The sequence below is a fragment of the Tyto alba genome, unplaced genomic scaffold (genome assembly GCF_018691265.1).
Source record: "Tyto alba isolate M040663 unplaced genomic scaffold, T.alba_DEE_v4.0 Super-Scaffold_22, whole genome shotgun sequence".
Lineage (NCBI taxonomy): Eukaryota > Metazoa > Chordata > Aves > Strigiformes > Tytonidae > Tyto > Tyto alba.
In genome coordinates this window covers 19,206,471-19,233,870 of record NW_024881296.1, presented here as the reverse complement: position 1 = coordinate 19,233,870, position 27,400 = coordinate 19,206,471, and the positions used below count along the sequence as shown (strand labels likewise).

Genomic DNA, 27,400 nt, shown 5'->3' with positions numbered 1-27,400 from the left:
TGTATGTATCTATTCTGATCTGCACATAAAGGGGGCAGATCTGATTGAATTAACATCATTTCTACCTGTCCGCAACTAGCACAGCCTGCCAGAGACGTATACAGAGGTAGGATGCTCTGTTGCTGATTAGCGGAGCTGAGCAGCGTCTCTGGCCGTAGCGAGTCGGCGCTGCTCAAAACGCTGTGTCAGTGCATCACAGGCAGCTTTCCCCCTACTCACTGCACAGCCTTCCCTGGGGCAGGGAGCAGGACTATTTCACATCTGCAGTTTATCAGATGGAAATGAGCATAAATCTGACCTGGAAGAAATGAGGTGAGGCTTTTCTGTTTCTGCAACAGCTAGCATGTTTTCTCCACCGGGTTTGTGTTTGCTCAGAGGACAGCATTTGCACTTCTTGTGTCTGAAGAGCTGAACTTTGCTATCCTTCACAGAACACAGACTATGCAGAATCTGAGCATCTTTCAGACATTATAACAGGAAAAATTTCTTTGCTGTCGTTTAAAGATACTTTAGAGTGACTGCTTGTTCCTAGGACAGATTCTGCTGGTTTTATACACATGTGCCTGATCATGATTTCCCTGTTCTGTGAATCCCACCTAACCAGTGTTTTTTGTGTTCCCTCTGCTGGCTCTGCAGCAGCAGTTCACTAACAAGCACAGTTGGCAGGAGCTGTGCACAGCAAAGGTGTCTTGCCATGAGACAGCCACTAGATTGTTGTTTAAAGCACGCAGGATAATGTCAGCTCCATGCAAAACTGTGAAAAGAAAAAAATTGTTGGCTAAATGGAAAAAGAAGATAAAATTAGTACAAAAAAAAGGATGTATTTGCAAAGTTGTAGGCATTTACAAATGAAATCCAAGGCTTTTTTTTAAAAAAAAAAAAGTAAAAGCTGCAAAAAAATTAATTGGTGTCCTCTTCATCATATCTGGACAATCAGATTAAGGCATTGTGCAAAACAGGGGACATAATCAAATTTCCCATCTTTAATGGCATGCACCACATTTGTCCCATCATTAGACATGATAAACCAATGAGAGAGAGAAAGCAAGGGGTAAAACCACTCTTTGTCATGCAGCTTCTCTTACACATTCACTGCAGTGTGGGATTTTTCAAAGCTGCACATGTGCCGACGGACACTGGCTGGTGGGCGAGAACTCTGGCTGCCTCTTCCTGAAGATTGAAAAGAAAAAGACACCCAGTGAGTGGTTATACACATGTGCACACATGGTGGCTATACCACTCAATAGGGTGCCTGTCCCTGACCTACACCTAAGGGTCACTGAGAGTTTTTCCTGTCTTTTCTCCTCTTGTCACCTCGGCTTCCACACAGATTTCTCCTTGGATCTGACACGGTCCTGTTTAAAACATGTTGTCATGGTTTTCATTCCTGCTTCCTCTGCTGAGCCCTGATGCACTTTACATAGCAAATGGCAAGGGCTGCTGTGCTTCTAGCTGTCAGAGGGACTTCTCCCCTGGTATTCTCAATGCAGGGTGAAATGACAAAAAGGGAGCATCTGCCTTTCATATATAATTTATAAAAACATCACCAAAAGTTTTTGTTGGTGGAGTTTTTAATATATTCTCAGCTCCTGCTTTTTCCTGTGTCTCTTATTCCCCTGGCCTGCTTTTCTAAATTTTTTCTTTCTTTTTCTTTTGAGGTCTAGCTGAATAGTCACTAGCTTTCATTATATGTGATTTCACTGTATGTTCTTCTTTTATTTCAAGGAAATATTGGCCTTATTGAGGTAGACACAAAATGAATATTTTCCTAGATGACCTATCTGCAATGGTAATTTAAAAAGCAATTGCAGATTGCGGTTTGGGCCATTAATATAAGACAATATTCACTTCATTTTTCTCCTCTTCTTTATCCTATCAAGCGGATGCAAACTCTTATTTGTTTTCCCCAGTATTAATAGCAATATATACATACACGCACGTGCTTTGACAAAAATCTCAGGTATTTTTGCACATGGAATGTATTAATGAATTTCTGCAAAAAAAACCTGTCATTGTATTGCAAATAAAATGCAAATCAAAATTCAGCATTTCTCCCCATCAAACAATCATAGTGCATGCTTGCCAGACTTCTATTTACCTCAAAACAACAGATTCATGGATGGTATGTGCATGTACTACATACTCAGTACAGCTGCTCATGAGCCAAACAAGCCATTCTTCTCACCACATACTAAAGCACAGGAGCACAGCGTGATGTACACAGAATACATGCATACCCATTTTGGAGAGGTAGATGCCTTGAGATGACTTCTGAACTATTATGAATAAAACACAAATAAGACATACTGCTGAGCAATTTTATAAACCTAGTCACTTTGAAATCCCTAGAATAATTAAATTCCTTACTAGGTGTAATGAGATCTCTGAGATTTGACAGTTAAAGGTGATCATAATTAGGAACTTCTCTACCATGCTCTCTCCTACACCCTACTAAAGTTACAGAGATTACTAAGCTTCCAATTAAACAGAATATCCAACATTTCTACAGACCTCCAGTTTTCTTCATCTATTGGCAGAATAAAACTTCCTGTGCTTGCTTTTTTTTCAAAGTCAGAAATTAGTATTCAGTTATGGGAGCTAATTTTACAAAACAAGCGTCAACATGCAGTTGACTTTCTGAGAGAAAAATCCAGTTTAAATGTATTTCACACACGTGTGGTGCTGTATGCACAATAGAGGGCACACAGCCATGGAGAGCCTTGCTCACAGGCCTTGGAAAAGGTGGAAGACTTTTGTTTCAAAGTATTGACTGGGATCTGGGTCTTTCTGAGTCAACAGGCTTTGCCAGCTATCATTCCTCAGCTACTGTAGTATGCTTTCTCTTCTGGCATAGTTGCACCCCTTGTTCCCTCCCCCCGTATTTCTTCTTATTCAGATATATCCCTGGAGGAAGTTCAGAGCATTTTGCTCTCCAAGCTTTGGACATCTGTAGGTCTTGTTATGAAATCCTTTTATGTGAAAGGAAGAAAGAAGCCTGCTTCCTCAAGCAGTCCAAAATGCTTCCTAACATGTTCAAAATACAATTAACTCTTTCCTTACCATGGCTGCAGTTGTGCTCCTCAGCCAAAATCAAACACAGACATTACATGTAATAGAGAATGCAACCCCCAAATGCCTCACCACGTTTGCATTCTGTGGGAGGCTGTTTTTAAAATGCTGCCGAGCTTCATCAAAGCAGAGGTCTGCCTTTTGGTCAAGGTCAAGGGGGATCCCCATATGGTGATATACAGCATATACATGACAGAAATCAGATCTAAGTCTCAAGGTTCATGCCTCAGTAAAATTTGGATTTGGATTTATAGCAAAATGTATATTTGTAGTGTTATGGGAAATGTAGTGCATATGTTGATTATACTTCAGAGAATTATTTTGCAATTATCAAATCACTGTCAACCTCATAAATAATAAAAAATTGTTCTGAAACATTCAATTGGAAGTATCCTTATAGGCTTGCCTTGTCTTAGTAGTAGTGTGCGCTAATATTGCAGAGCCCTTGTTCAGAATTAGTGTCCTGATCTCTGCACCTCTCCTTTTTCCTTCTGTTTTTAATGATGACAATGTATCCCCTCTTCTTCCTCCCAGTCATGCAGGCAATGATGACACTTCACACATATTTCTGTGGTTACCAAAAACCTAGGTAGCCTACCCATCTTTACAATATGAGGATTAATAGGTCATTTTTGGTGCAGTATTCTCAAGGGCAATTCCTGCTGAGTAGTTATTTGTATCCTGCGCCCAAAGGCAGGATGGATCATCTGCTTATTTGAACAAGGAGTTGGCATACCATCATGAAAGTGTCTGAAGTGCTTTCTAATGAACGCCTGGGTGCAGTAACAGGGAGTCTGGCAGGGGAAGCAGGGTGGTAGTGCAGAGGGGTCCTGAAAGAAGTGGATTAATTTCTTTATATTCCTTGAAGCAGAAAAATGCTCCTAGCCAGTCATTCAGAATAGGGTAACAGGCCTGTTGAAATCCACAGTGAGGAATATAGAGGATCCGAAAGAATAGTCACTCTTGCCACTATTTTTTCTCTTAAGTGTAAATGAATCATCCCACAAGACAAACAGATGTGTCAGGATCGTAGGAAAGTGTAAATTGCTACCTGTCATGTTTTGTATCTGAACAGCCATGAAACTAGAAACATTCACCTTCTGCTCTGGAATTACTCTCTCTGCTCAACCAGACTGTCCAAACAGATACAAATTGAATGAATATGTCTGGCGTCCGAGATGACTGAAGAACAGGACATCGTGTTACCTATCATCTGAAGCCACAGGCAAAGATCCTCCTCACTAGACATTGTCCGAGCTGTAAGAAAAGCTTTCACATTCCCCACAGTCAAAAACATACAGAAAAGCACAGCCCCAGATTTTGTACAATCTAAGCTGAAACAACTGACCACCAATAACATTAAGAAGAAAGCAAGGTGGGGAGGAAATTCAAGAGAAGTGATGATGGCATCGTGCTGATACTTACAGTGATAGCCCTGAATCATCCCCTAGTTTTTAAGAACTTATGTGTAACCCCCAGCTTTAATACAGGAAAGAGGAAATCTTGTGCTATGTACCCTGTGACACACTGCTATCACATTCTAGAGTAGTTCTTGCTCCAGCACTCAGACTGAATGCCCCTCACACTCCCAAGGGACAGCTCAGCAACACCAGAAACCTTCTAGCCTGCTTTTCACCTCCTCGACCCTCTAGCAGTCTGCAAGGTGACTGGGCAGGTAATCACACTTCGTATATAGAACCGGATCAGTAAAGTGCTCAACTAAACATTCATCCCAAATTCTCTTGCCTCCCTAAACGTAGCATCTTCCTAGGCAGAAGCATGTTCATCTTCTGACTTTGTGTCCTTGAAAGGTCAGGTTTTTTATAGGGTTGTCTTGGCTGGATCAAAAGATACCTACATAACAAGAAGCAAGGCCATGTCCTTTTCCTGTAGGAAGAGGAGCTGTATTTTCAATGCCTTTTGTATAAGCCAGGATCTGATAGAAGGTTTCTGCAATATATTTCATTAAGCCAAGAGATAAAGTTGGGAAGATGGACAGGTTTTCAGTACAAATTAATTTTTGAAACACAAGTCCTGTGTTTTACCTAAGTGATGGTTGTCAATAATTGCTCTAAGTTTTAATTTAATTATGCTAAATCAATGGTGCAGTGGCAGTTTTGGAGGAGAAAGAAATCATTGAGAGATGAGGCGCAAAGAACACTGCAAGTAGGAGGGAGGTTGTAGGGTCATTCACCCTTGCCAGGCAGTGTGAGACATACAGATAATGATCACCCGTGAAGGACAGGGAAGCAGGAGGGATTTCACAGCACACTCTCCACCAAGGTGTGCACACCTGCTGAAGAGGACACAGAAGGGTCACAGTCACCAAGGAGAACATAGTCCCAGTAGGATGCTCAGAAAGGCCCAGTGCTGAGCTGCTCAGTGGAGATGGAGCTAAGGCTGCACCTCAGGTCACCAGGGGCCAGTAGATGCCAGATGTGTGCCCAGGGAACCCCTCGGGCTACACCAGCTGCTCCCCTCTGCTGCTCCCCCCCCCCCCCCCCGCCACACCCCACTCCCCACCCCCACCCCCACCCCCCCCCCCGCCCCTCTGCCCCAGCACCACCCTGGCTGCAATTGCTCAATCAGCTGGCAGGGAATGACAAGGACAACTAATCTGGGTCACAGCTAAACCAGAAAAAGTAAGGGAAAAAAAAAAATATTAGCAGTTCCCCACTCCAGTTCACGGCATGGTTGTCTGGGCTCCTGTCCCTGCATAAGTGAAGGGACAACATGGGGCAAAGAAAGGCTTTGGATGTCATTTCTGGTTTAGAGCAGCTTAAACCATTTGTAGATTTACAGGCTATGATAGCCCAAAGTAGCCGCAGGCAAATCTCTTTGCTGTCCAGGATGGTGGCAGGAGAGATTTTTGAGGTAACCTGTATAGCTCCAAGGATTAAGAAATGTGTATAGCCTTATGTTTCAGAGGATATGAGAAAGTAAAGGAGGAAGGACTGCTCACTGACTGGGGAGCACAGAGATGCCTGTGGCCACACTTTGTACCCCACAGGAGCTGGTACCGCATAGACACGCGAGCTCCCACTGCCCACACAGGTGAGACCTGTTACACATCCGTGCGAGCTCTGACTACACCCCCGTGGGCCCATGCTGCACACACACACGAGCTCCTGAGGACCCCTGGGGAGCTGCTGGGTTGCCCGTGCGTGCTCAGGGCATTACCCTGCCAGCCGGGGCACAGTGCTGGCAGCAGCGTGGGTCAGCGCCGGCCGGCCCAGCCCTCACAGCCCACCACTCTGCTCGGTGGGGTTAGAGCCACTCAGGCACTTAATCTGCTCACTGGGCATTTTTTGCAGTCATCTGTGTTGCTGTGGCTATGCTTTCAAGAATAGCCTCTTGTCAGTCCCCGTCAGTCTGGCTCAAAGTAGATAATCCCTCTGCGGCAGTTTACGCAGACTCCAGGATTTGCTTTTTTTTTGGTTGGTTGGTTGTTTCTTGGGTATTTTGTTGCTGGCTGTCTGGTTAGTTGGCTGCTTTGGGGCAATTTGGGGTACAAAAAAAATGAGTGTGTGGAGCAAATCCCAATTTCCAGACAATCCTTGATCTGGGAATGCAAGGCTTGCAAGCTGGCCAAAACAGGCTGATCTGAAATGATCTAGCCCGTCCCATGAAAGAAATGGCCAGAAAAGAGCAAAAAAAAAAAAAAAGCATTTTCCATGGAAGTGCAGGGAAAAACTAACAAGAGCTTTAAGTAAGAAAGCAACAAGAGCAGACATTGCTGGCTTTAACAAGCTAAGGATGAGGAAGATTAATAGTGCTGGGTAAAGAGAAGGAGGATATACTAGCTAGAAGGTGGCTTGCAGATGGTCATTTAAACTGAGCCTGTGATCCTCTGAGGGTAGCTGGGACAGATCAGACTGAAACTGCGAACACCAGAAAACCATCTACTAGTGAGGAGCTACTAGAATCAGGTCAGGGGGCACTTGTTTTCCTAGAGTTTAAGATCAGCTTTGACATCTCCTGCTGTGGTGCTGCAACACAGCTCAGCTAATCTAATGATTTGCTGCTGAAAGGCACAACTCTCACCCCTGTTCCCCAAACCAGGGGCAGCAGGGACACCTTCTCTAGTGCTGACATTAATGTTTGTCTGACCGTGAGATTTGGCTCAAGGAGAATCCAGCAGACTATAATTCACTTTTTTTCTTTTTTTTCTCTCTCTCTGTAAGGTTAATTTTACAGGGTGGAAGAAAACCGCATCCTGCATGCCACAAAAGAAGAACCACAGAGCAGAGAAGGGGAAACAGCTTAAGAAGAGATAACAGAAGCAGTAAGCTAGAAATGGTAAATTGTCTGTAATGTAGTAAGAAACCTGAAGCTTTTAGTTTTCAAGTGGGCTTTAAAGTGACAAATTGTGTGATTACTTCTAGCCTGCACAATCGTTTGCTGTTTACAGTGATAATGGCTTTTAACCCATTATTCTCAGATGTGGGAGGCTGAATACCAGAGCACATTTATGCTCTGAAGAATTAGCTGACTTGTTATTTCAAAATTAGATAGTCTTTAACAACTTTAATGTGGAGGCAGCTGTTCTATTGATACAATATACTTTCCTTTTCAACCCACACTTAGAGTCCTTCAGTGTATCAGAGAACATAACTTCTGTCATTGTCCATGATTATTAAACTATTTGACAGTGGATGTCTGCTGTGTAGATATTAAAACTGTCATAGTCTGTTCTGCAGGCTTCCAGATCTGGGTCTGGAAACCCCAAACAAAGATCTGGCAATGCTGATTTTGCACATTCAGAGTCCTTGGGGCACAGAGCTAAGAACTGGGAGAAGAGAGGAAAATGCGGTCATATCTCTGCTTTGGGTGTGAGTGGTTCCCAGTGCATTTGGCACAGATGGAAAACAATATCAGAAGACAGGTGAAAAAACCATCAAACTATACTAGCTAAAACAAAAATTTAATTCACTCTTCCCTTTACAAACTCTTAAATCACCATAGACAAAAATAAAGAGAAGAAAGTTGCTCCATTACAAACATTTGTGGGATGGGAATTTACAAAGACTACATCCAGATTTTGGACTGAATAGTGCACCAGAAGTTAGCGTCTGCTTTGCCACACATCATATCCAGCACCAGTCTCTGCATCGTCTTTGTGTTCTATGAAAGTAATGTGAAGAATAGAAAAATCAGGATGGCATTAAATGTTGTAGGAGGTAGTACAGGTGTTTGTAAATGAATGTGTCTGAATTCTGGGTTATTTTAAGAAAAATAGGCTTCTGGAGGTGCCTGGCTATTGTCCTGTGTCCTGTCCCTGTAACAACTGGAATTCAGCTGCTAATGATGGTAAGCCACAAAGGTGTGCAGGCTGTGATCTCACACAGACTAGTGCAATCGGCAGTGGTTCATGCTGTTGAGACATATGTAATCTGATACTGCTTGACTTTTGTTTACAGAATTTAGTAAAAATCCTGTTGTCAAAAATACTTCCAGCTCTGGGAGCACATATAGTGTCGGGGAGGTAACCTGAGCTACTGCTGGCGAACAATTTTTTCAAATCCTTCCTTAGGATAGGGAAGAAGTGTGGAGAGCATTCCCAAGTTACAGTGATGATGTAAGTCAGGATGGTCAGGTCTTTGTGCCTTGGTGACAGCAGGCATCATCCTGACAAATTTGTTCTGAAACACATTACTGATCAACTGACAGAGCAGTGTGTGGACTTCTTCCCACAACAAACATAATGTATGTACTAGTGTCATCCACCAAGGGCTTCAGAGATGTTTCTATAATGAAACACAGAACAGTACTGGACTGAGGCTAAGACTGTATAATCAGGATAAACCCCTGCTCAGACAATTTAATTTCTAACAGGGTGGAAAGCTGTACACGCCTACAGTCCCTTAACAGAGATGGACCATCTTCTCTGGGGGTGTGATTAGCCTATGAATTACAGAGTCTTACTAAAAATCAGGTGCTCTGTCAGCATGTGTTTGCAGCATCTGCAGTTTGTCTTGCAGTGTTTTGTTTTGTGGGGCATCCCCGAGCAAAGAGATAAGATCATCACATGCAAGGATAAACTCGGTGGAGAGCAAGAATGCAAAATGCCTTTCACATCAGTGAAATAGGTGACATCCAAGAGTGCTGTTCTCTTCTTGGGCTCTTACATTATTGTTTGTCCCTAAGCATGAAAAAGGATTAAATAAATTAGCAGTAGTCCTGACTTTCACATGAGTAATTTTGCACTGAATTGCTGGGATGAATCAATAATATTTTACAGACTGCATCTTAATTTGAGGAACAAACCAAACCCCTGTATTAACTGTGTATAGTTGTAGATGTGTATAGTGCCTGTGCTGTTTTATATCCTTATCCTTACATAGAGCATACTGGAGATCCACATGATATCCTTCAGTACCCAAATTTTTGTTCACCTCTAAATTAGTTCAAAGATATATGAAATCACAAGGTGGCTCAGAGATCCCTGCTGAATAAACACTTGCAGAATATCCTGTGTGTTTATTCTAGCAAGTATTTGTACATGAATTATCATGTGTTCGTGAAATGTCACAGCTCTGCTTCTGCTGAGGGTGAATAACTGAGGCACAGAGCTGAAACATCACACCTTTGAGGATAAGAAGGAAGGAAAATGCACTCTTGACCTAAAAAAAGTCTTAAAGGACCCTCTAGGAGACTTGTATTTTAGTTCTTTATTCCATTTCCATGTTAAAATGCTGAATTAAATAAAAAAATGGCTGTTATGCTTTTTAAAATTATATTTCAGGCCACACCCCCTCCCCCCCAAAACATGGGTTGATTATTTTCTTTTCCCTAAGTATGTGCTTATGAGAGTTGTCATCTGACTTCTATATGTCATATAGGGAAATATCGAGGTTTTTAAGTGCTTATCTGGATACAAACTTCAACACCTATTTATTTACCTGATGCTCATAAAGAGATTTCTTCCTTATTTTTCTCACAGAGGGGATTTTAACCAAAACAATGTGAGATTATGGTGCTAATCAGATAAACATCACTTGGTTATATCTATATGTGAATGTAATTGTTTGTGTCACTCACCGTTGAGTTGGTGTATTTTTGTAGCATCCTAACTGGATTGTTATGACTACATTTCAGAATAAAAATGCAATAAATAATATATACAAATACAAAAATACAAGGAAATGTGATAAGTGATCCAGTCAAGCAAGAAATCAAATTACAAGTAGTGTCCTTATTCCCATGTTTTATGCCAAGAAAGATACTAGCTTTCCCCAGGATTTCTGTAGTATGCCTTTGTTTCCCTTCAGTCAGGAAGCAGAGATTGTGGTACATAACTGTAAAGCTCCCCTCTGTTGTCATTGTGTATCTATGCATCATTGTGTTTAAATATTAAGCATTATACAAAGCTGCCTGGTGCTACAGCAGTGCCCATAGGTAAACCAACATTTTGTGATTCAGCATCTTGAGAGCAGCAAAACAAGAGAAGGAGCTGTAACGTGAAGTTCTACAGCAGTCCCTTGGTAAGAACCAGGCTGCACTGAGAGATTGTTCCTTGGGATTATGTCCTGTCAAAATCCCCTGGGAGAACAGAGTTGTGAATATCCACGGAAAGAAAGTGGCAAAACTGCCCTGGACTGGGAACTTCTGAGAAAGGGAGGAATTCACATCAACAGACCTTTCACCTAAAGGGACCATCCAAATACAATGTGGCTCTGGCTGGCGACAAAGAGGCAGAAGTCTGGATGGGAGCCCAGGGTGCAGGTACTGTGCTCTGTAAACTAATTCAATATAACCTGGGTTTTATCTGAGAGGGGTTTATCCCCACTAGGATAAACTGGGACGCCACTGCAGAACCTCATAGCTTTTCTAATTTATTTCTCTTAAATGTAGTCTTGGGCAGCCTCTGCTTGCTCACGGAAGGAAACCCAGAGGAATAAGCCTGAACGGCCAGACCTCTTGGCTTGTACTTGATGACAATTGTCCCAATCCTACTGTAGATCTGTCCCTGCTCCTTCTCTTCAGCTTGCCTTAGGGGTGACGTGATTACTTATGCATATGCTGGGAATCCCTTTAGCTGGGATAATTTGAAGGAAAACTTACAGTACCTTATGCAGCCTTGCCCCTTATTTCTCCTTAGAAGGAAAAAAAAAAATTCTCTATCTCCAGACTGGTTTTCTTGCACATATATACACAGATACTTAATTTGGGATATAATTTGGTATACACATTTGCCATTCCTGGTTCTTTAAATAAGTAAAAATTTTAGTATTAAATTAAATAACTAGAAAGAAAATAAGTGTGAAAGTGATATCTCAGAGTTATTTATCACTTATTCTGTGCTTTTTTAGGTGCATGGGAGAGAACTACATCATATCTATTAAAGCAAATGCAAATTCAAGGCTACAGAGGACAGTATTAGCTATAATTACATAGCTCAAATTTAATGTACAACCCTGCAGCAGGGCTAGAAGATATTGTTATTGGATTATTAAGTTTCAGACTCCCTTATTTTGTGTTTCTTTCCAATTCTTTAACATCAAATGTAAGAGTCCCTTTGGAAATGTATCTATCTTCTGGGAGTTTTAAATATTCACTTAAATCAATATACCAACAAGGGCTGAACAGCTTGACTGAGTTTGTTGAATTTTCTTATTTAGAATTCACATCACACACACAAGAGAACTGTGTAAGAGCTGTTACCTGTCACAGTGCTATGCGTCCACAAAATTGTTAATGGCTTAAGCCTGGTAAATAGCCCAGCAAAACCAGCAAATGTACCAACTGCTGAGAGAGAGATGTTTGGCATTAAAACTTTCAACTATCCTTATAAGAGATGCTTTCCCCAAAATGCACTGCAACCTCAGAGAAGGGAGGACTGCACTGCGTACAGAAGCTAGGCAAATGCCAGGGAGGGCTGCGATGGGGAGAGGAGTCGGGCCGGGCCAGGGTGCCACCTGCCTTCCCTGTGGCAGCTGTGGCACCAGGGAGCCACGCCAGAGCTGCCACATCTTCATCCGCACTGCGAAGGGAGCAGACTCCTCTGTGATATGCCCCGAGGGACACAAGGGCAAACCGAGTGCCCTGGGGTTGTGGAGCCCCATGTCCTGACGAGGAGCCGGGAGCCGTGCAGCCAGGGACTGGCACTGTGCCTTGCACCCCGTGGTGCCACTGCTTTACAAAGGCAGCAATGAAACCAGGGCCTGGACATCAACATTTTATTACTAGGTTAATGGAGAGATCAGATATAAAATGACAAAGAAATTATTTAAATAAACAGCCTAAGATGTACTGTATCATTTTCTGCACTATCTTTTGTTTTCTTTTTAATCCTTGTATTATTTCCCACTTGCAGGAGATTACAACCTTCCTGTTGTTCCAAAACTCTCTTCCATAATATGCCTTTCCCCTCTGGTGTAAGCCTCAGCAGGATGGCTATGCAGGCCCAGCAGGCTTAAGGGCCTTCTTGAAAGTGCTTTGGAATTTGATATTTTCCAAGGTCTGTAACAGTAAAAATAAAGAGCTGTCTTCTTGTGTATGCAGTGCTACCACAGGCCATGAGATGTTTACCCACTGCATCAGTTCGCTAAATCGCAAAGTAAGCTAGCCTACCATTTCATATTAGATTCATCAATTGTCTCTATACCATTTTGGCAATGCTGTAAGAAGATAAAACTACACTAGACAGTAATCTGTACAGCAAGCATTTAAAGATAATAATTCTTACATGCTGCAGGCTAGGTGACACAATTTAAGACCAAAGAGAATACTTAAATATATTGTAGACTTCTGAAATTGGGCTTGTCTCCTGAAATGCAGAAGTTTAACAATATATTCTCTTTTATAGAAGAAGATACAGTGGTGACCAGCTATTATTAATACTCCTTTCACTTTCCACTAAATCTTCTTGTTTCAGATCTTTTAATGCATTTCAGCCAGACAGAGCAAAACATTCCCTGTGCGGCTGTGCCAGGTTGAGATTGGTTTTGTTCGATTTCACACACTTTAGTCTGCAGAGGTCATGACAAAAGCCATTCTTTCACTTACAGTAAAAGTGTTTTCATGTCTTCTGTTCACACTTCTCTCCCTTCCCTCCTTGTCTCCATAACCCCCTGCTAAAAGATAGAATATTAACTGTGTGGAGTAGTAACCTGAGAGCAAGAAGAGGGAATACTCCTGAGCATCTCTTCCTATGATGAGGCACTCAGGTTGGATCAAGCGAGAGGCTGTAAAAGATTTGCATTTGTATGACTGCAGCTGAACATGCTGAACATTTACTCTCTGTTTCTGGAAGCTCCAATTCTTGTCATGCTGCACTGTGCACTTGTCATCTTCCACTACCACAAAACCACAGGGATACAAAATGTCCAGCCTTCTGTAAGATTCTGTAAGATGTACTTATGGTAAGATTCCCCTCACTACATGTCTGTGGGAGGCTTTGAAAATGAAAGAGCTGAGGAGCCCAAAATCTTTGTGGACTGTGAGTCGCCAAATGAAATGAGTCCCAGAAAAACATAGCGTGTCAGCACAGCTTGCTCAAGATGAAACGGCAACTCAGCAAATCAGTTTAAAGAGAAAGAGCAACTTAAGAATACCTGGAGATAATTTTACAGCTGGCAAGACAAAAAAGCAGATGGTTCCCTAAGCCTTGGTAAGGGAACAGATACATGTTACCAGAGGTAAATGAGAAACCTGAATCCGAGTTAGGAACTGTATGTAGGGACCCAGTACAGGGTGAGAGAGGACAAAGAACAGGAACATGCTCTTGTAAAAGAATCAGGGAGAAGGTACTAGGGGATGTTGGGTTGCCCGACACTTTTTATTGAAATGAAATAAAGATATTTTGAGAGATCCTGAGGTGACTGCCTGGATACTGCTTAGAGTGGATGGCTCTGAGAGCTGCCTAGAGGAGTGGACTGTCAAAACACATTAAAAAGATAAATAAAAAGAACATGTTTGGAAATATTTTAAAACAGTCATTTGTTTCTGAGGGCAGACAGCTGGAGGAAAAATAACTGAATGCAAATATATTAAAAATCAAGGGAGGAAGCAGGTGCTTATGCATTAATGTGGAGTTCTGGCCACTCACTGAATCTTGTTGGCCTTCCTATCAACTCAGATTTTGCTACACAACTTATGTTGACAACTAAATCCTTACATACTCTGATTCAAAATGCACTAAAATGGTGTCCAGACCTAGGGTCTCAACCATAAATTTAAAATAATTTTAAAGTGAAGACCAAGGCAACATCTAAGCATCATTTCCAAACCTGAAGCTAATTATTCAAAGATGCCCAACAAACTTACCCTCTGTGGTTCCCTCTAGAACACCAATCCTTCTCATGCCACTGCAGCCCACTAAAAGCATGGGGAAAGAGATGAGCCTTGCTGTGTGGCTCAAACTCTGTTTGAAGTGTGTGTGTGGACTATAGAAAAACAACACAACAGACCTGCAGGCTGCAGGCTTGGCTTCAGCTTCCTGCACATTGAGTGGGGTTCATTTGAAGCAGTGGCTGGAGAAGGTGTTTCCTGAACCCTCCTTGAGATCAGCATCTTCAACATCACTGGTTATTTTTCTACTCATAGTACAGAAAGGACCATTGCTTCCTCAGGAAAGCAATTGTACAAGCATTGTACAGGAGTGCTACTCTTCAAGCTGATTGACCCTCATAGACCAAAGTAACATTTGTGGTCAAGAACAAGGCTAATGATCACAGCAAGATCCATATCCGAAAGTTATAATTTCACAGTTGGAAAAAAAAAAAAAAAAAAAAAAAAAAAAAAAAGAATATTAAAAAGCCTCTCCTAGAAAATGCTGTTATGTCATCATCCTGTAACAGCCAGGATCACATAATGTCATCAAGCAGCAAACTCTAATAATAAATGTCCCCACAAAGCTTCAATAAAAACAGCAGATAGCACACCCTCTCCATCTCTCCTGATTGAATGGTTCCATTTTTTTTATACATATTTTAATATTAATTTGACAAGGGGGAGAGACTGAGGATAGCTTGGTAGTGAAGACATTTGCGAGGGATCTCTCAGACCCAGATTCAAGGTTTCTCACAGAAAAATACAAAGTATTTCTCTAGGGTTTGCATCAGAATTTTTTTCTCTGTTCCAGGATACATTTCAGATAAAGAATAGAGAGAAAAGAGGGGACTTCCCTGGGAGAATTCATAGTCCAGTTATAGGGCATTCACCTGGGAATTGAAGGAGATGCTCCTCACGTAAGTGAGTGCCTTAACTCATAGTTTTTGGGCTAAAGTCCCCTCACGCTTTCCCAATACCTTAATCTCTCCATGAGAAAAAAAGAAAGTCCCCCTGGCCCAGAAAGGATCCCTATTATCAAAGCCCAATTCTATGAAACATTTTGAGAGGCCAGAATTTTCTGATGGGAAAACATATTCAACTGAAAAGTTCCAAACCAACTCTATTTAAAACAGTGCTGGATGTAATAGCTCATAGTTTAATTCAACAGAGTAAGATAGAGTGCAAACCCTCATGAGCGCATGTGGCATTTTTAGAGTGCAATAGAAAAGTAAACACAGTGTGCTTGTTATTTAAGTGAAGACCAGTGTTACTAAACAACTTATTTTCATTAAAACTCTGTTGGTAATGCAGCTGGGACATATATTTTTCAAGAGGACTTTCTGACCTCTTTATCAGCACCAGATGTTGCTGAAGGTTTTGAATTGACTAATAGATCCTGTGTTAATAGACTTCCCTGCTTAATTCTTTTGCTCTACTTTCAGGAAGAGAAGGGAAGAGTGTCTTGGCTTGTTCTAGTCCCCAAGCTATACCAGTTAAACTAAGAGCACAACATTGCATGTGAGTGTTTTATCAAGGTTTATATAGGTTTGACTTGCTCTTGTAAATGTAAACTAGCTTCCATTTTTAAAACTAACTCAATTTAACTCGATATCTGCACACCAATTTCATTTAGATGGATGCCACTTCTCTGTTTAGGAATTGGAATTCACTGGATTAGCAGAGGAGAGGTTTGAAAATTAAAAAGTAGAAAAAGAAAAACAAGCTAGGAAGAAAAAGAAGAGATAACAAGAAAATGGATGGAAAGTTGTTGTAAGAGCTGGAAAAGAAATCTTTTGTGTGAAGCACTGCTGACCACTTACAGAGAGAAAAATGTGGCCGTAGGGAGGGACGGTTACAGGATCAAGCAGCACAGCAACATACTCAGGGATCTGAAATACTAATACATGGGCAAATAAATTCCAGATTTTGATAGGAAATGAAAAAAAAACATTGAAAATCAGCCTGGAGGCTACTCCTGTGAGCATTAAGCATGTTCCAGTAGTTTCAGGTTTTGTTTCAGGAAAGACCTGGCTACACATTTGAGTTATCTAGGTGCTTCAAAGGCTCCAGCAAATTCTACTTTTTCCTTCTGGGTTTCCTCAGTGAGTCACACTTCTTTATCTGTGTCAGCGCAATGTCCTCACAAGCTTTGCAATGGATTCTGCTAGGAGCTAAAATACCCTCCAAAGCCCTGAAATTAATTTTTGTCCTGTCTTGTGACTTTATCTCCAGAACTGAATGTTTGTATCTTATATTGTTTTCAGTTCTTCATGCCCATGTGCAGAGGTATGCTGCCCTCCAACAGCAAGCCTAGCACGCCTCCACACCTGCGCTGGTTTAGGTGAAGAACATAACAGTAACTGCACAAGAGGTTTAGTCTAGAGGTTGGGGGTTTTCTGTGTAAAAGATCTGGAGGTTTGACATGAAACAAAGAAGCATATTAAATAGGTGTCAAGGTTTTAGTTTAAAATAACACCTTAAAACTCTGTAGGACTTTTCTGCTTCATAACACTCACACAGGTTTAACAAAGAGGTCAAGAAAACCTTACTAGATTTATGCAACTAACAAGTTGCTAAAAAACTCAGGTAAATCCTGTTGTTTTTTTAAGGTGACAATGATGAGGGGGAAGCTCATTTTTTGAACAGGATAAAATATTTTCTAATATTATGAACTGTATTCTAAATATATTGCGTTTGGATCTTTTAAAGTACAGGTGTTTTTGTGGAAGAACAGTAAGCACAACAAAGAATTAATGACTAAATATCTCATGACCTCAAATACTCAATAGTCCTTTTTTTTTTTTTTTTGTTAGACATCATCTTAAAAATGCCAACAACATTAGCCAGAGACTACGCTGCAGAGACACCACACTAGTTTCTTACAGACATGTAAGACCCCATCCAACTTCCATAGGGTCAGAGGAATGTGAATCAGGCTCCATCTTTCTATTTGCATGGAATTCAACTTCTTGAGCTACAGAGATTTTTGGTCATCTCCCTGCAAGGGGAGCTCTCAGGGCTGCCTGCCACTCCCAGGTCCCTCTCTGTGTAGCCCAGGAGTTGGCAGTCCTCTGTGGCTCACTGAGCTGTACATTTGGGTTACTTATGCCTCCATTCCCTTCTCATCTGATCCCCCCCTGTCTGGCAACAAAATAAAAAGTATTGAAGTAGGATAAAGGCAAAATTGATCACAGCATGGGTGTTCTACAATATTACCTCCACCCTTATCTCTTCCATCTCCAGGACATAGGGAAACGGTTCTTATGCAAACTGAATCGAAACAAACTCGAGTGACTCAGAGAAACCTACAGATCTTAAAGAGCTGGAAATGGATTGAATTTTAATTCTATCAGGAAGCTCAGAAATGTGGACTTCACTGGTTCTTTATTATTTTGATAATTTTTTAAAATAGGGACAAAAATAATCTAAGCTCATGTCTAGCCCTATGGTGCTCCTTTAAAGATTAAAAAAGCAATAATATAATAAAGACTGCAAATGTTCAGACAGCTGCTCACAGGGAGATGCTGTTTGAAGTAACAGGTCTCTCCCCCTCTGCTGCAGCTGGGTTGTTTTTAATTATTAGCAAGGAAAACAACAGGTTCAATAGATGTGGATGCAAGTTCATTTTCACCATCAGTTGACTTCTGCAACTTTCACACCAACACTGGATTTGAGAACATGGACAAGTTTACACTAATGATGATTAAGAGTATGGTTCATAATTCTGAATATTAACTAGAGCATAGGGATAGTATGAAGGGTGCTTTTGATCACAATCATGAAGACTGTCACAAAACACTACCTTAAAGACTAATGTTCAATCCTCAGATTTCACACACACATCCCAGAGGCCTTAGACAAGTACATGTGATTTACAACCACACAGACAGATTTCTGGTCCCCTTTCCCAAAAGGCTACAATAGCACCTTTGTTTGAACATAATGCAGAGCAACGGCATGTAGGGGCATGAGATCCCCATCACATGCATGGAGAGATGGGAGAAGCTGCAAATGGAGCTTGGTTACTCTGCCACTGGCTGCCCTGCCCCAGAGGTAGAAGGAGCTGTGTACAGGACTGCCTTTAGAGCAGGAGAGAAAATAGGAAGCAACATGTCAATATCCATCTGAGGCTTAGACCTAAAGGATCATTTTTACCTTTTCTGCTACACATGAGATAAAAAACTGTTACATACCTTACTATTCAGCAGACTACAGTCAACCAAGATAGGATGGCAAAGAGAAAGACATATACAGATAGAGGTGTACCTGCAGTCAATCACTTACTTTGGATTTCCAGCCCCTGGCTTCTTTCTCCGGAATATATTGAGGAAAGTGTTGGACTTGCAAGGTGCCTTGCCGTCCCCAACATGCATACGCACCACATCTGAGGTGGTGAAGGCACTGCGGACATTCCTCTCAGGCTTGGCTATGATGATGTACATCTTAGGAGTGAACATACACCCCAGTGCCACTGTCACGCTCAGGCTCACTGCAAAACAGGTGGTGATGATCTTATAGTTGCTCCCAAAATAGATGGGCACAAAGGCCAGCCAGATGATACAAGTGGTGTACATGGTGAATGCAATGTACTTGGCCTCATTGAAATTGGCAGGCACATTGCGAGTCTTGAAGGCATAGTATGTGCAGCTCATGATGAGGAGTCCATTGTAGCCCACAGGAGCCACGACGCCTAGGTTGCTGGTGTTGCAGATAAGGTAAACTTCCTTAATACTGGGGTAGGAGAGGATGGGCATTGGGGGCTCCAGGATGATCAGCGTGATTACCAGTGTCAGCTGCACACTGATCAAAATGGAAGCAATGACCACTTGGGCCCAGGCGCTCATGAAACGTGGCTTGCGGGTACAGATCTTCTTTTTGCTGCCTGCCAGGATGCGTGCAATGCGGTTGGTTTTGGTCACAAGTGCAGAATAGCACATGGCAGAGGAGAGACCCACCAGAAGGCGCTGGAGGTAGCAGGATGTCGTGGTGGGTTTAGCTATAAGGGTGAAAGGGCAGACATAACCCAGAAAGATGCCAGCAAGGATAATGTAGCAGAGCTCCCGGCTGGAGGATTTGACAACAGGGGTGTCCCTGTAGAGCACAAAGATAAGGGTGACAAACATGGTGACCAGGATCCCCAGGCAGGAAAAGACCACAGCCACAATAGACTCTATATTGCTCCACTGGAGGTACTTTACAGGAATGGGTTCGCAGCCTGCAGTGTAGAGAAAAGAAACAGAGTGTTAGAAAGGTAGCTGCTTAAAGAAAGAACTTTTTTTTTTTTTTTTTCTGGCTCCCAGTATAATCCGAACATTACCTTATGCCTATGTGCCATGGATTATTAAAACCATTTTACAAAGAAGTAAACTGCAGCATGGAAAAATTTGGATGAAATATGTTCAAAAAGCAGCCATCAATTTTGGGTGTTCTAAACATTTGTTCATGATGCTACAAAGAGAAATGAGATTTGGAAATCTGTTCATAATTTTTCTCGAGATACCTGCTGATAAGCCCAGGCCTTATCAAAGGCAGAGCTGGGAACAGAACCCAGACAAACTCAGCACCATCCCTTCATTTTAACAAGGAAAGAATTGTTACAAATCAGAATGGGTAGCTTTTTGACCTCCTCATACTAACTTATTTTAATCTTTATCAAAATCACTATAACTTCACTCACTATATTTTTGTAAAGGTGATTTTATAAATAATAGAAATTCATTGGAGATCTATGGGCAGAAAAAAGGCAATAAATCCAAAGCTGTAATGGAACTACACCATAGATACTGCACCTTCTTAGTACATTTCTGCTTTTTTTTTTTTTCTCTTAACATTACCGTATTCTTATTTTGTCAAACACTTATTGTTTTTCCACTAAATAATGTAATTTAATTCTTATGGAAAAGTCAAACCCACAAAATATGCAAGTCCTCAAAAAAAAAAAAAACTGGAAAGGCTTTCCTTTATGACTAGTACAGATGTGCAAACATAGGTGTCAATTAAGATGGGACTTAACTGCTCTCTCCCACACTCAAGTTAAAAGAGTTTCTGGCTACCTTTCTTACTGTGCTGAAGATGTAATATCAGCAATAAACATTACAGAGCAAATAAAATCCTCTATGTTAATGGAATGTTATGGTTGTGAAGCTGAGTTACTGAAAACCTCCATTCTGGCATTTCCCACTTCCCATTCTTGACTTAATAGTGCCAAAATGTTTTTAACATGTTTCTGTATCCTAATGAAATTATCCATGGCCTCTTCTACTTATTGTTTCTGTCCTCCTCCAATTTCCTTTGGACTCTGCTCACCTTTTTTGCTTTTCACCACCTCTCAGGTATTTTTCCTCCCAGTCCCTCACTGTCCCTGTCTCAGTTCCCCTTTCAGTTCATTTTTTTCCTAGCCAGTCACCTCAATTACAAACATTACTGGTCCAGCTTTTCACATCTTGGACCATCTGCTCATCTCCTCTGCTGGTCTGTGTTGTTGGATGCAGTTGGGAAGAGCAGGGAAAAGGCAGTGGTGTCAGCAAGCTTGTAAGAGAGGCATTTTTTTTCTTCTCAGTTTTGCTGCTAAATCTTAGCAAGGGCCCTGATATTGTGATGAGGAAAAGTCATGCTCAGCCCCTTCCTCCTCAGTATGGAGTACATCTGCAAAAAACAACCTCTATCAACTAAAAGCTTCTGAGGCCCACAGTTTTGCTGAGTTTATATGTATCTTCCACAAGATGACACAAAATTGCCAACAGATACCTCTACCAAAATTTAAAGTCCTTCCTTCCAAATATAGAAGTAAGCAGAGGTGTGGATCAGAGTTGAACAGTTATACTGTAACCTCATTTTGAGAAATAGAAGAGGAAAAAATATATTTTTTTTAATCAAAAATATTAGCCTGAGGCAAAGTCCTGACATGGAAAATTTCTGCTCAAACTTTTAATGTCTGCCAAAGTCACATGAACTGAAAGAATGTCTTATAATTCTGTCTAAGAGTACCAGAGTAACTTAACTATAGGTAAGACTGTCTACTCAACTACAGGTAATGATGTTACAGGTACCTGTAGCATCAAAACTGATAGAAATGCTAGTATGTGAAGCTGGAGGTCTCACAAAGAAAAGGAATTCTGTTTTGCTCCGAGTAGTCTGTTCAAGACTCAGACAGGTGAGGAAACCCATTCTTCCAACCAGTATATTTGTCGTGAAATATGAAGGAAAAGCTTTTTATTAGAAGTGGGAACCTCTGGACATTGACCACAGTAGCTCTGAGTAGAAGTTGGCTCCTTCTTTGATTTAGTAAAAGAATAAGAATCAGAAGCTCCTGCTCGTTGATTAATACATGCAAAGCTCTTTTTAAACAAGAAGCCAGTCTGTGGTCGCTGGAAGGGTTAAGTTTCAATGAGGGCTTTAAGTCAAGCCATACTCTATTATTTCATCTTAAAAGATATTTTCAGAGCCTTAGCCCTGATTCATCATGGTAGTTAAACCTATCGATTGGTTTAAGCTTATCCTGTGTGTAAGGTCTTAGAAATCTGTTTCATTAAATCAGTGTTATTCCTGTGCAGCAGCAAGGCCTGAGGGCCACATATGCTACAAACATTGCCAAAAGCTGCCTGCACTGCTTATATCAGCAAACAGTTGGTTGTCAGCACCTGTGAAGGTGGGTCATTTCCCAGCTAGGAGAAAGTGGGCTAGGGAACCTCGTTGAGCCTGGGGGAGGGTACCAGGAAATAGTGTACTTAAAGTTTTTTTTTTTAAAACAAACAAACAAACAAACAAACAAAACCCACAACACAAAGTTCCCGAAAATAACCCACAACAACTAACCCAAACCTCAAAAAATCAGAGAATTTGTGGCAAAAGTTTCACAGTTAAAAGTTTCTAGTAAAAAGCTAATTGGTAGCGTTCATCTACTACTTTCCCTGCACTTTAACCATGAATCATTTTCTAGATCAGAAGGCTAATTGATTTTTTAATATTTTTTTAAATTATATTCATATTGTAAGGCCAGTAAGACAATCCAGGATGTTTTCTGAGGTCATTAACACATCCCAGGTAACTGATGGCCCCAAACTTTTATGATTCATTTCATAATAACTCTATAAAACTTCCTGCCCTATCTTGTTTTATTGCTTATTTAAGATGATTTATGTAAACTGGGTTTACTAGCTTGACATTCATTCTTCTTATATTAGATTCTGATACTATAAAAGATATCTCTTCTTCTTGGCACAAGGCCTTAAGATACTGGTTTTAGTGACTATTTGTCAGGTCAGGTTTTTATCATCTGTGATGAGAAATCCTTTGTGCCTGATGACTCCACTTCACTGAACACATATTTAGGGGAAGTAATCTAAAAAAATTTGTACATTTAAAAATAAAATTAAAATGTCAGAAAAGGATTGCTGAGCAACAGAGACCGATTTCAAATGTAGCGAATGAGCACCTTAAAAAGCATATCTTAAGAAATGGGTTAGTATGTGCTTCGTGTTTCTTAAAAGGACTAAGGATTTTACAGCCTCCATCTGTGATGGAAAATGGGACTAAAACTCCATACATGTTTAGTATTTAAGATTTAAAGCAAAGGGAAAGCCAATCCAGAATGTGAGATATTATCTGTGTCTAGATGCTATGGTGACTGTCAGGGTATGAATACAACACACAAAAGCAAGCTATAAAAACATATTTGATGGGAGAAATCCTGGCAAGAAAAGAGAATTCTGAATTAAATGGTACCAATAGTGACTCCCACAAAGTTCAAGCACCAGAGTTTATCTATCTCAATCTCCCTTTTCTAAAGATTGAGATGACATCAACTTCTCTTCCCAACTTTGCACTTTGTACTGCAATTCAAGTAAATGAATTGCAGGGGTTAAAAAAAGTTTTTTCCTCAATAAGATGGCATAAAGGAGCTGTGCAGGAGCAGACTGACATTTTGATGTTCTCTAGGAAATCAGTCGATGACTATGCTGTCATTTGGCTGATGCTACTGTGATTTCAGAACAGCAGCAGTCCAGTCTCCTTGCTGAGAAGAAACACAAATCAGCAGGTCATCTACTGATTTCATTAAAAGTTAATAGATTGCAACATACCCCTGAGATTTTTTTCCAGCACTGATGCTTTCTCAACTCTTTTCAGCAGTGCCTGTCATTTTGACATGCCCCCTTTTGAGCTATTTTGAGCAGCAAGTGGCACTGAACCATATTTGCTCAAGTGCACATTGATCTCTCATTGTTCTTGTTCTGCCTTATTGATTAAAAAGAAGTCCCAGTTTTCTTCCCTGAATAGTAGATACAAACAATTTTGTGAACCTCCAAGGCTATCAGAACACAGTTGTCTATGGATATCTGCTTTAAAATTAGCAGACACTGGTGTCCTAGGAGGTGGGAGTTGAATAGGAGCTTTACCAATGGTGAGGGCATTTATGAAGGGTGCTGTGGATTTACTGGTATCTAGGAACACAAGATATTTTTTCACAGTTGGGGCTCTTATGGAAGGTATTTTTCAAGAACACCTCTTCCTCTCTTCTTACAATCCACTTACATGAAACTTGAAGAACTGAATGATCACTGAGATTTCTGTACCCTGACAAATCTGTTTGAAGTAAGTTCAGGTGCACACTAGAGAGATAGAGGGCAAAGCAGGGGGGAGACGGTGAGAAGTATAGAGATATACACACATCTGGGACATGACCATACCTTATTTTCCATAGAAAACCAAGGTAGACAATGGGTCAAGCTTCCCACTTTATTGTGATTAATAATACATTTTTAGCTGGAGTAGTGGCCAGCTTTCCCTCTCAAAATAAATCCTCTGAAAGCTCACTTGGCTTCAGCGACTAGCTTAACTAGTATCTCTTGGAACTATTTAATCAAGGTTTGAGTACTTTGTCTATGTGTTAAATGCTGCAGCAACATCTAGTTGCCAGCCAGTCATCTTAAAGGACAAAGATGTGTTAAGTTGCACATTTGATCCTCAGCTAGGTAGTAAGATTGTTTCTCTAACTAGGAATTATACCCTGCTGAATACTGGCAGCCAAGATTTTCAGATGCGACATGGGGCAGAGGTGCCAGTAGTCTTTTAGCAAAGCAAACCCCAAGGTCAAGGTGATTCTTCTCAATGCATTCAATCAATTTTCTTGGGCTAATGGTTACTGAAAAGCCCAGAGCAGGTGTGGAGGTTGACCTTGATAGGTACAAAATAACAGAAAGATGCCATAGCATACAACTCATCCAATATGCATAGAGGAGACCTATTCAGGCTGTTTCCCTTTCTTCTGCCAGCCTTTATTAAGATTTTATTGATGTTCCTCTTGCTGGTGCATGCAGTAAGAATGATCTTTATACGAAACAAAAATCTGGTAGTTACTGAGTAGCCTGAAATCCCATATAAAGTATTACTAATTGCATGGTAGAAGGATCAGAAAGAGTATCAAGTCAATCTGACAAGGGTGCACTAAGGTCTTGTGATAATCACTGCTAAAATTGCAGCAAATGCTGCTAAGTTCATTAGTAGTCTTAACACCTTTACTAATGCTTATGCTAACTGAAGGGGAAGAACAAACAGACTATGTCATTTCTTCTTGGTAGAAATTTTGCCGTCTTTATTGTCACTGCTGTTGAACTGAGCCAAAAGATACAGCACTTTTCACTCACCCTAAACTTCACTGGGATGTGTGTTTAAGTATATATCTTTAATATGTCTGCATGCTACCACCTTACTCTCCACCACACACCGTTCTCCTCGTGCCCTGTAAAATGGGAATGCTTTTGGAGGGACACATCCCTACCTGTCAGGTCAGGATTTGGCCACCAGCCAAGCTCACAGGCTTTACATGTGAATTCATCCTGAACAAATTCATTCTCCTTGCAAGCAGTGCAAATCCAGCAGCAACTCACTTCTCCTTTCCTGATCACCTGTAATGCAAAATGAATCATCAGCTCTGTAAGACAACATGGAAGCCCCCCCAGAAAACAGGTACTACCTGCACTATTGAAAATAGGACAGGATTCCTGTGTATAGCACATTTCAAACAACTAGAAAACATGAATCTTGATTCTGTATCTCCACCTGTGTATTAAAATTTGTGCTTAGGAGTTCAAAGATAAATATCTGGAGACAAATGTTTTTTGTTCTGCGTGGAGCAGCTCTGAGTTAAAAGTACTAAACCATTTTCCCTTTGGTACAGAGGCATGGTGAGTGTTACATTTTCAATCAAACTTGAGAAGAGGCTACATCTGAGAGATGGTTCAGGTCAGGACAAGTTGCTCACCCCGTGCTTAATATCTATTGCATAGTAAAAAGCAGTAAACAAAGTCAAAGGTTAGAACAAAGAGTGATTCATGCATATACATGTACATATATATATACACACAAGCACACACGCATAAATTCCAATTTGCATGGAAACCTCTTTGGAGCTCATTATGCTAGTGTAAATAGAAATTCAAATAAGGCAAATTTAAAAAAAAAAACAAACAAAACATACTGCTAAAAGGATGTAAAGGGTCCTAGTAGAAAATAAAACCAATATACAGTGACCAAGAGCATGATTCAGAACAGCTCTTTTGGAGACAAATGTCCCTGAAAGCTGTATCTTTCTCTGCTGTGAAGACTAAGTGTAATGATCTAGTGTTGAAAAGGTGGTTTCCTTGTCTCGACTTCTAGTTTAATCATGCTGAAGCTGAAAGAAAGATTAAATATATCTCCAGCTCACGGGGCTCCAACAAAGACTCTGACCCTGTTTGCCAGAAAGGAGGAATCCAGCCTTCTCTCCCGGAACTTCCTATCCATCTATATGCAGAGCTAAGTGCAGTAGTAAAATACAAAATGTTTGTTTTATTGAATGCTGGATTTGTGGGTTTTTTTTGGATTTTTTTTTTTTTGTTGTTGTTGTTGTTAACATTTCCTCCTGCAGTCTGTGGAGAGAGTCCAATAGACTTCAATGGGAGCTGAAGCTGGCATTTTGTCTGCATGGTGTTTACATATACACACATACACAAACTGCACAATCTCAAAAACAGGGAAAAGATGTTTTGGAGGGTAGTAAATACCAATAATGTTTCCCCTCCAAGATTGTTGGAGTATGTCACTATGTCTTTGCCAAGTCATCAATCACTTACTGCTTAGAGTAGCAATATAGAATTAAAAAGCTGCAAATGTTCTTATTAAATGAAATTGGAAAGGAAGGTCTGCTCTAAGGTGATTTTCCTGAATGGGCTTCTTGCCATTTTAAACTTACTGCATCCATACCATTTTGATAGTGGTGGAACATGTCTTTATGTCATCCAGACATGGCAGGTGGCAAATTATTTGTAGCTTGATACAAGTGCTACTGTTTAGTAAACACAGAGTGATTTTATTTGTGTTTCCATACCTCCTGTTGTGAACATGAGACAAATAGGCTTTTTTTTTTTTTTTTTTTTTTTTTTCCCTTTTTCTTGCAGGTGTTATTTCTGGAACAAAATACTAGATTCCCATGGGTCACATTATTTTCAGGATCAGCCCCCAAGTGAATCACAGCCACTGAATGTTGTAAGCAATGACTAAGTGAAAATCTTGTTCTTTCTCTCATAAGGTGGAATTCAAATCCTGTCATACTGGAAGATTCTGCATCACTACAAAGGGCAATTTTAGAAAACATGGGCTTGTATATGGGATTGTAAAAGTAAAATGTTAATCTAGGAGTCTTTCTATACTTTTGGCTTTCCTGAAGAAAAGGGTGTCTTATCCCTCCCTTGGTTTGAAAGAAGCTTGCTTGGGTTTAGGGAAAAAATACTGACTGGTTATTCACATTTCTATAGCAGAAAGTAAGTGCCTGAGGCACACCTTAATCTGGCCCTTCAAGCAAGGCTCGCTGCACACTGATCGGACCATTCCACTCTTATTCATCTGAATCCTGTAGTCGTCGATGTTAAGCACGCCCTCGTGCCAGGTCCCAATGAGGACGTAGTCATAGCGGTTGGACTCTATGTACTGCAGGTTCATGATGTCATATCTGCAAGGGAAAAAAGAGAAAGCAAGTCACTGTCCTGAAACTGGATCTTCTCCTTCCGTCTCCATAAATATT

General features: G+C 40.8%; 1 protein-coding gene across 7 annotated transcripts in view; it reads right to left on the bottom strand.

The window, feature by feature from the left end:
• GRM1 (glutamate metabotropic receptor 1) overlaps positions 1–27,400 on the bottom strand; it is a 198,477-nt gene that overhangs the window by 13,287 nt on the left and 157,790 nt on the right. For 3 of the 7 annotated variants that reach the window (XM_042796093.1, XM_042796094.1, XM_033011684.2), the window contains exons 6-8: positions 27,160–27,328; positions 25,121–25,247; positions 18,628–19,558 (exon numbers count right to left, since the gene is read on the bottom strand). In XM_042796093.1, the coding sequence (XP_042652027.1) occupies positions 18,628–19,558; positions 25,121–25,247; positions 27,160–27,328 (1,227 nt within the window). Of the gene's footprint in view, positions 1–1,085; positions 1,171–2,237; positions 2,277–18,627; positions 19,559–25,120; positions 25,248–27,159; positions 27,329–27,400 lie in introns of all 7 variants that reach the window. The other 4 variants (XM_042796096.1, XM_042796097.1, XM_042796098.1 and 1 more) reach the window with 2 other exon arrangements.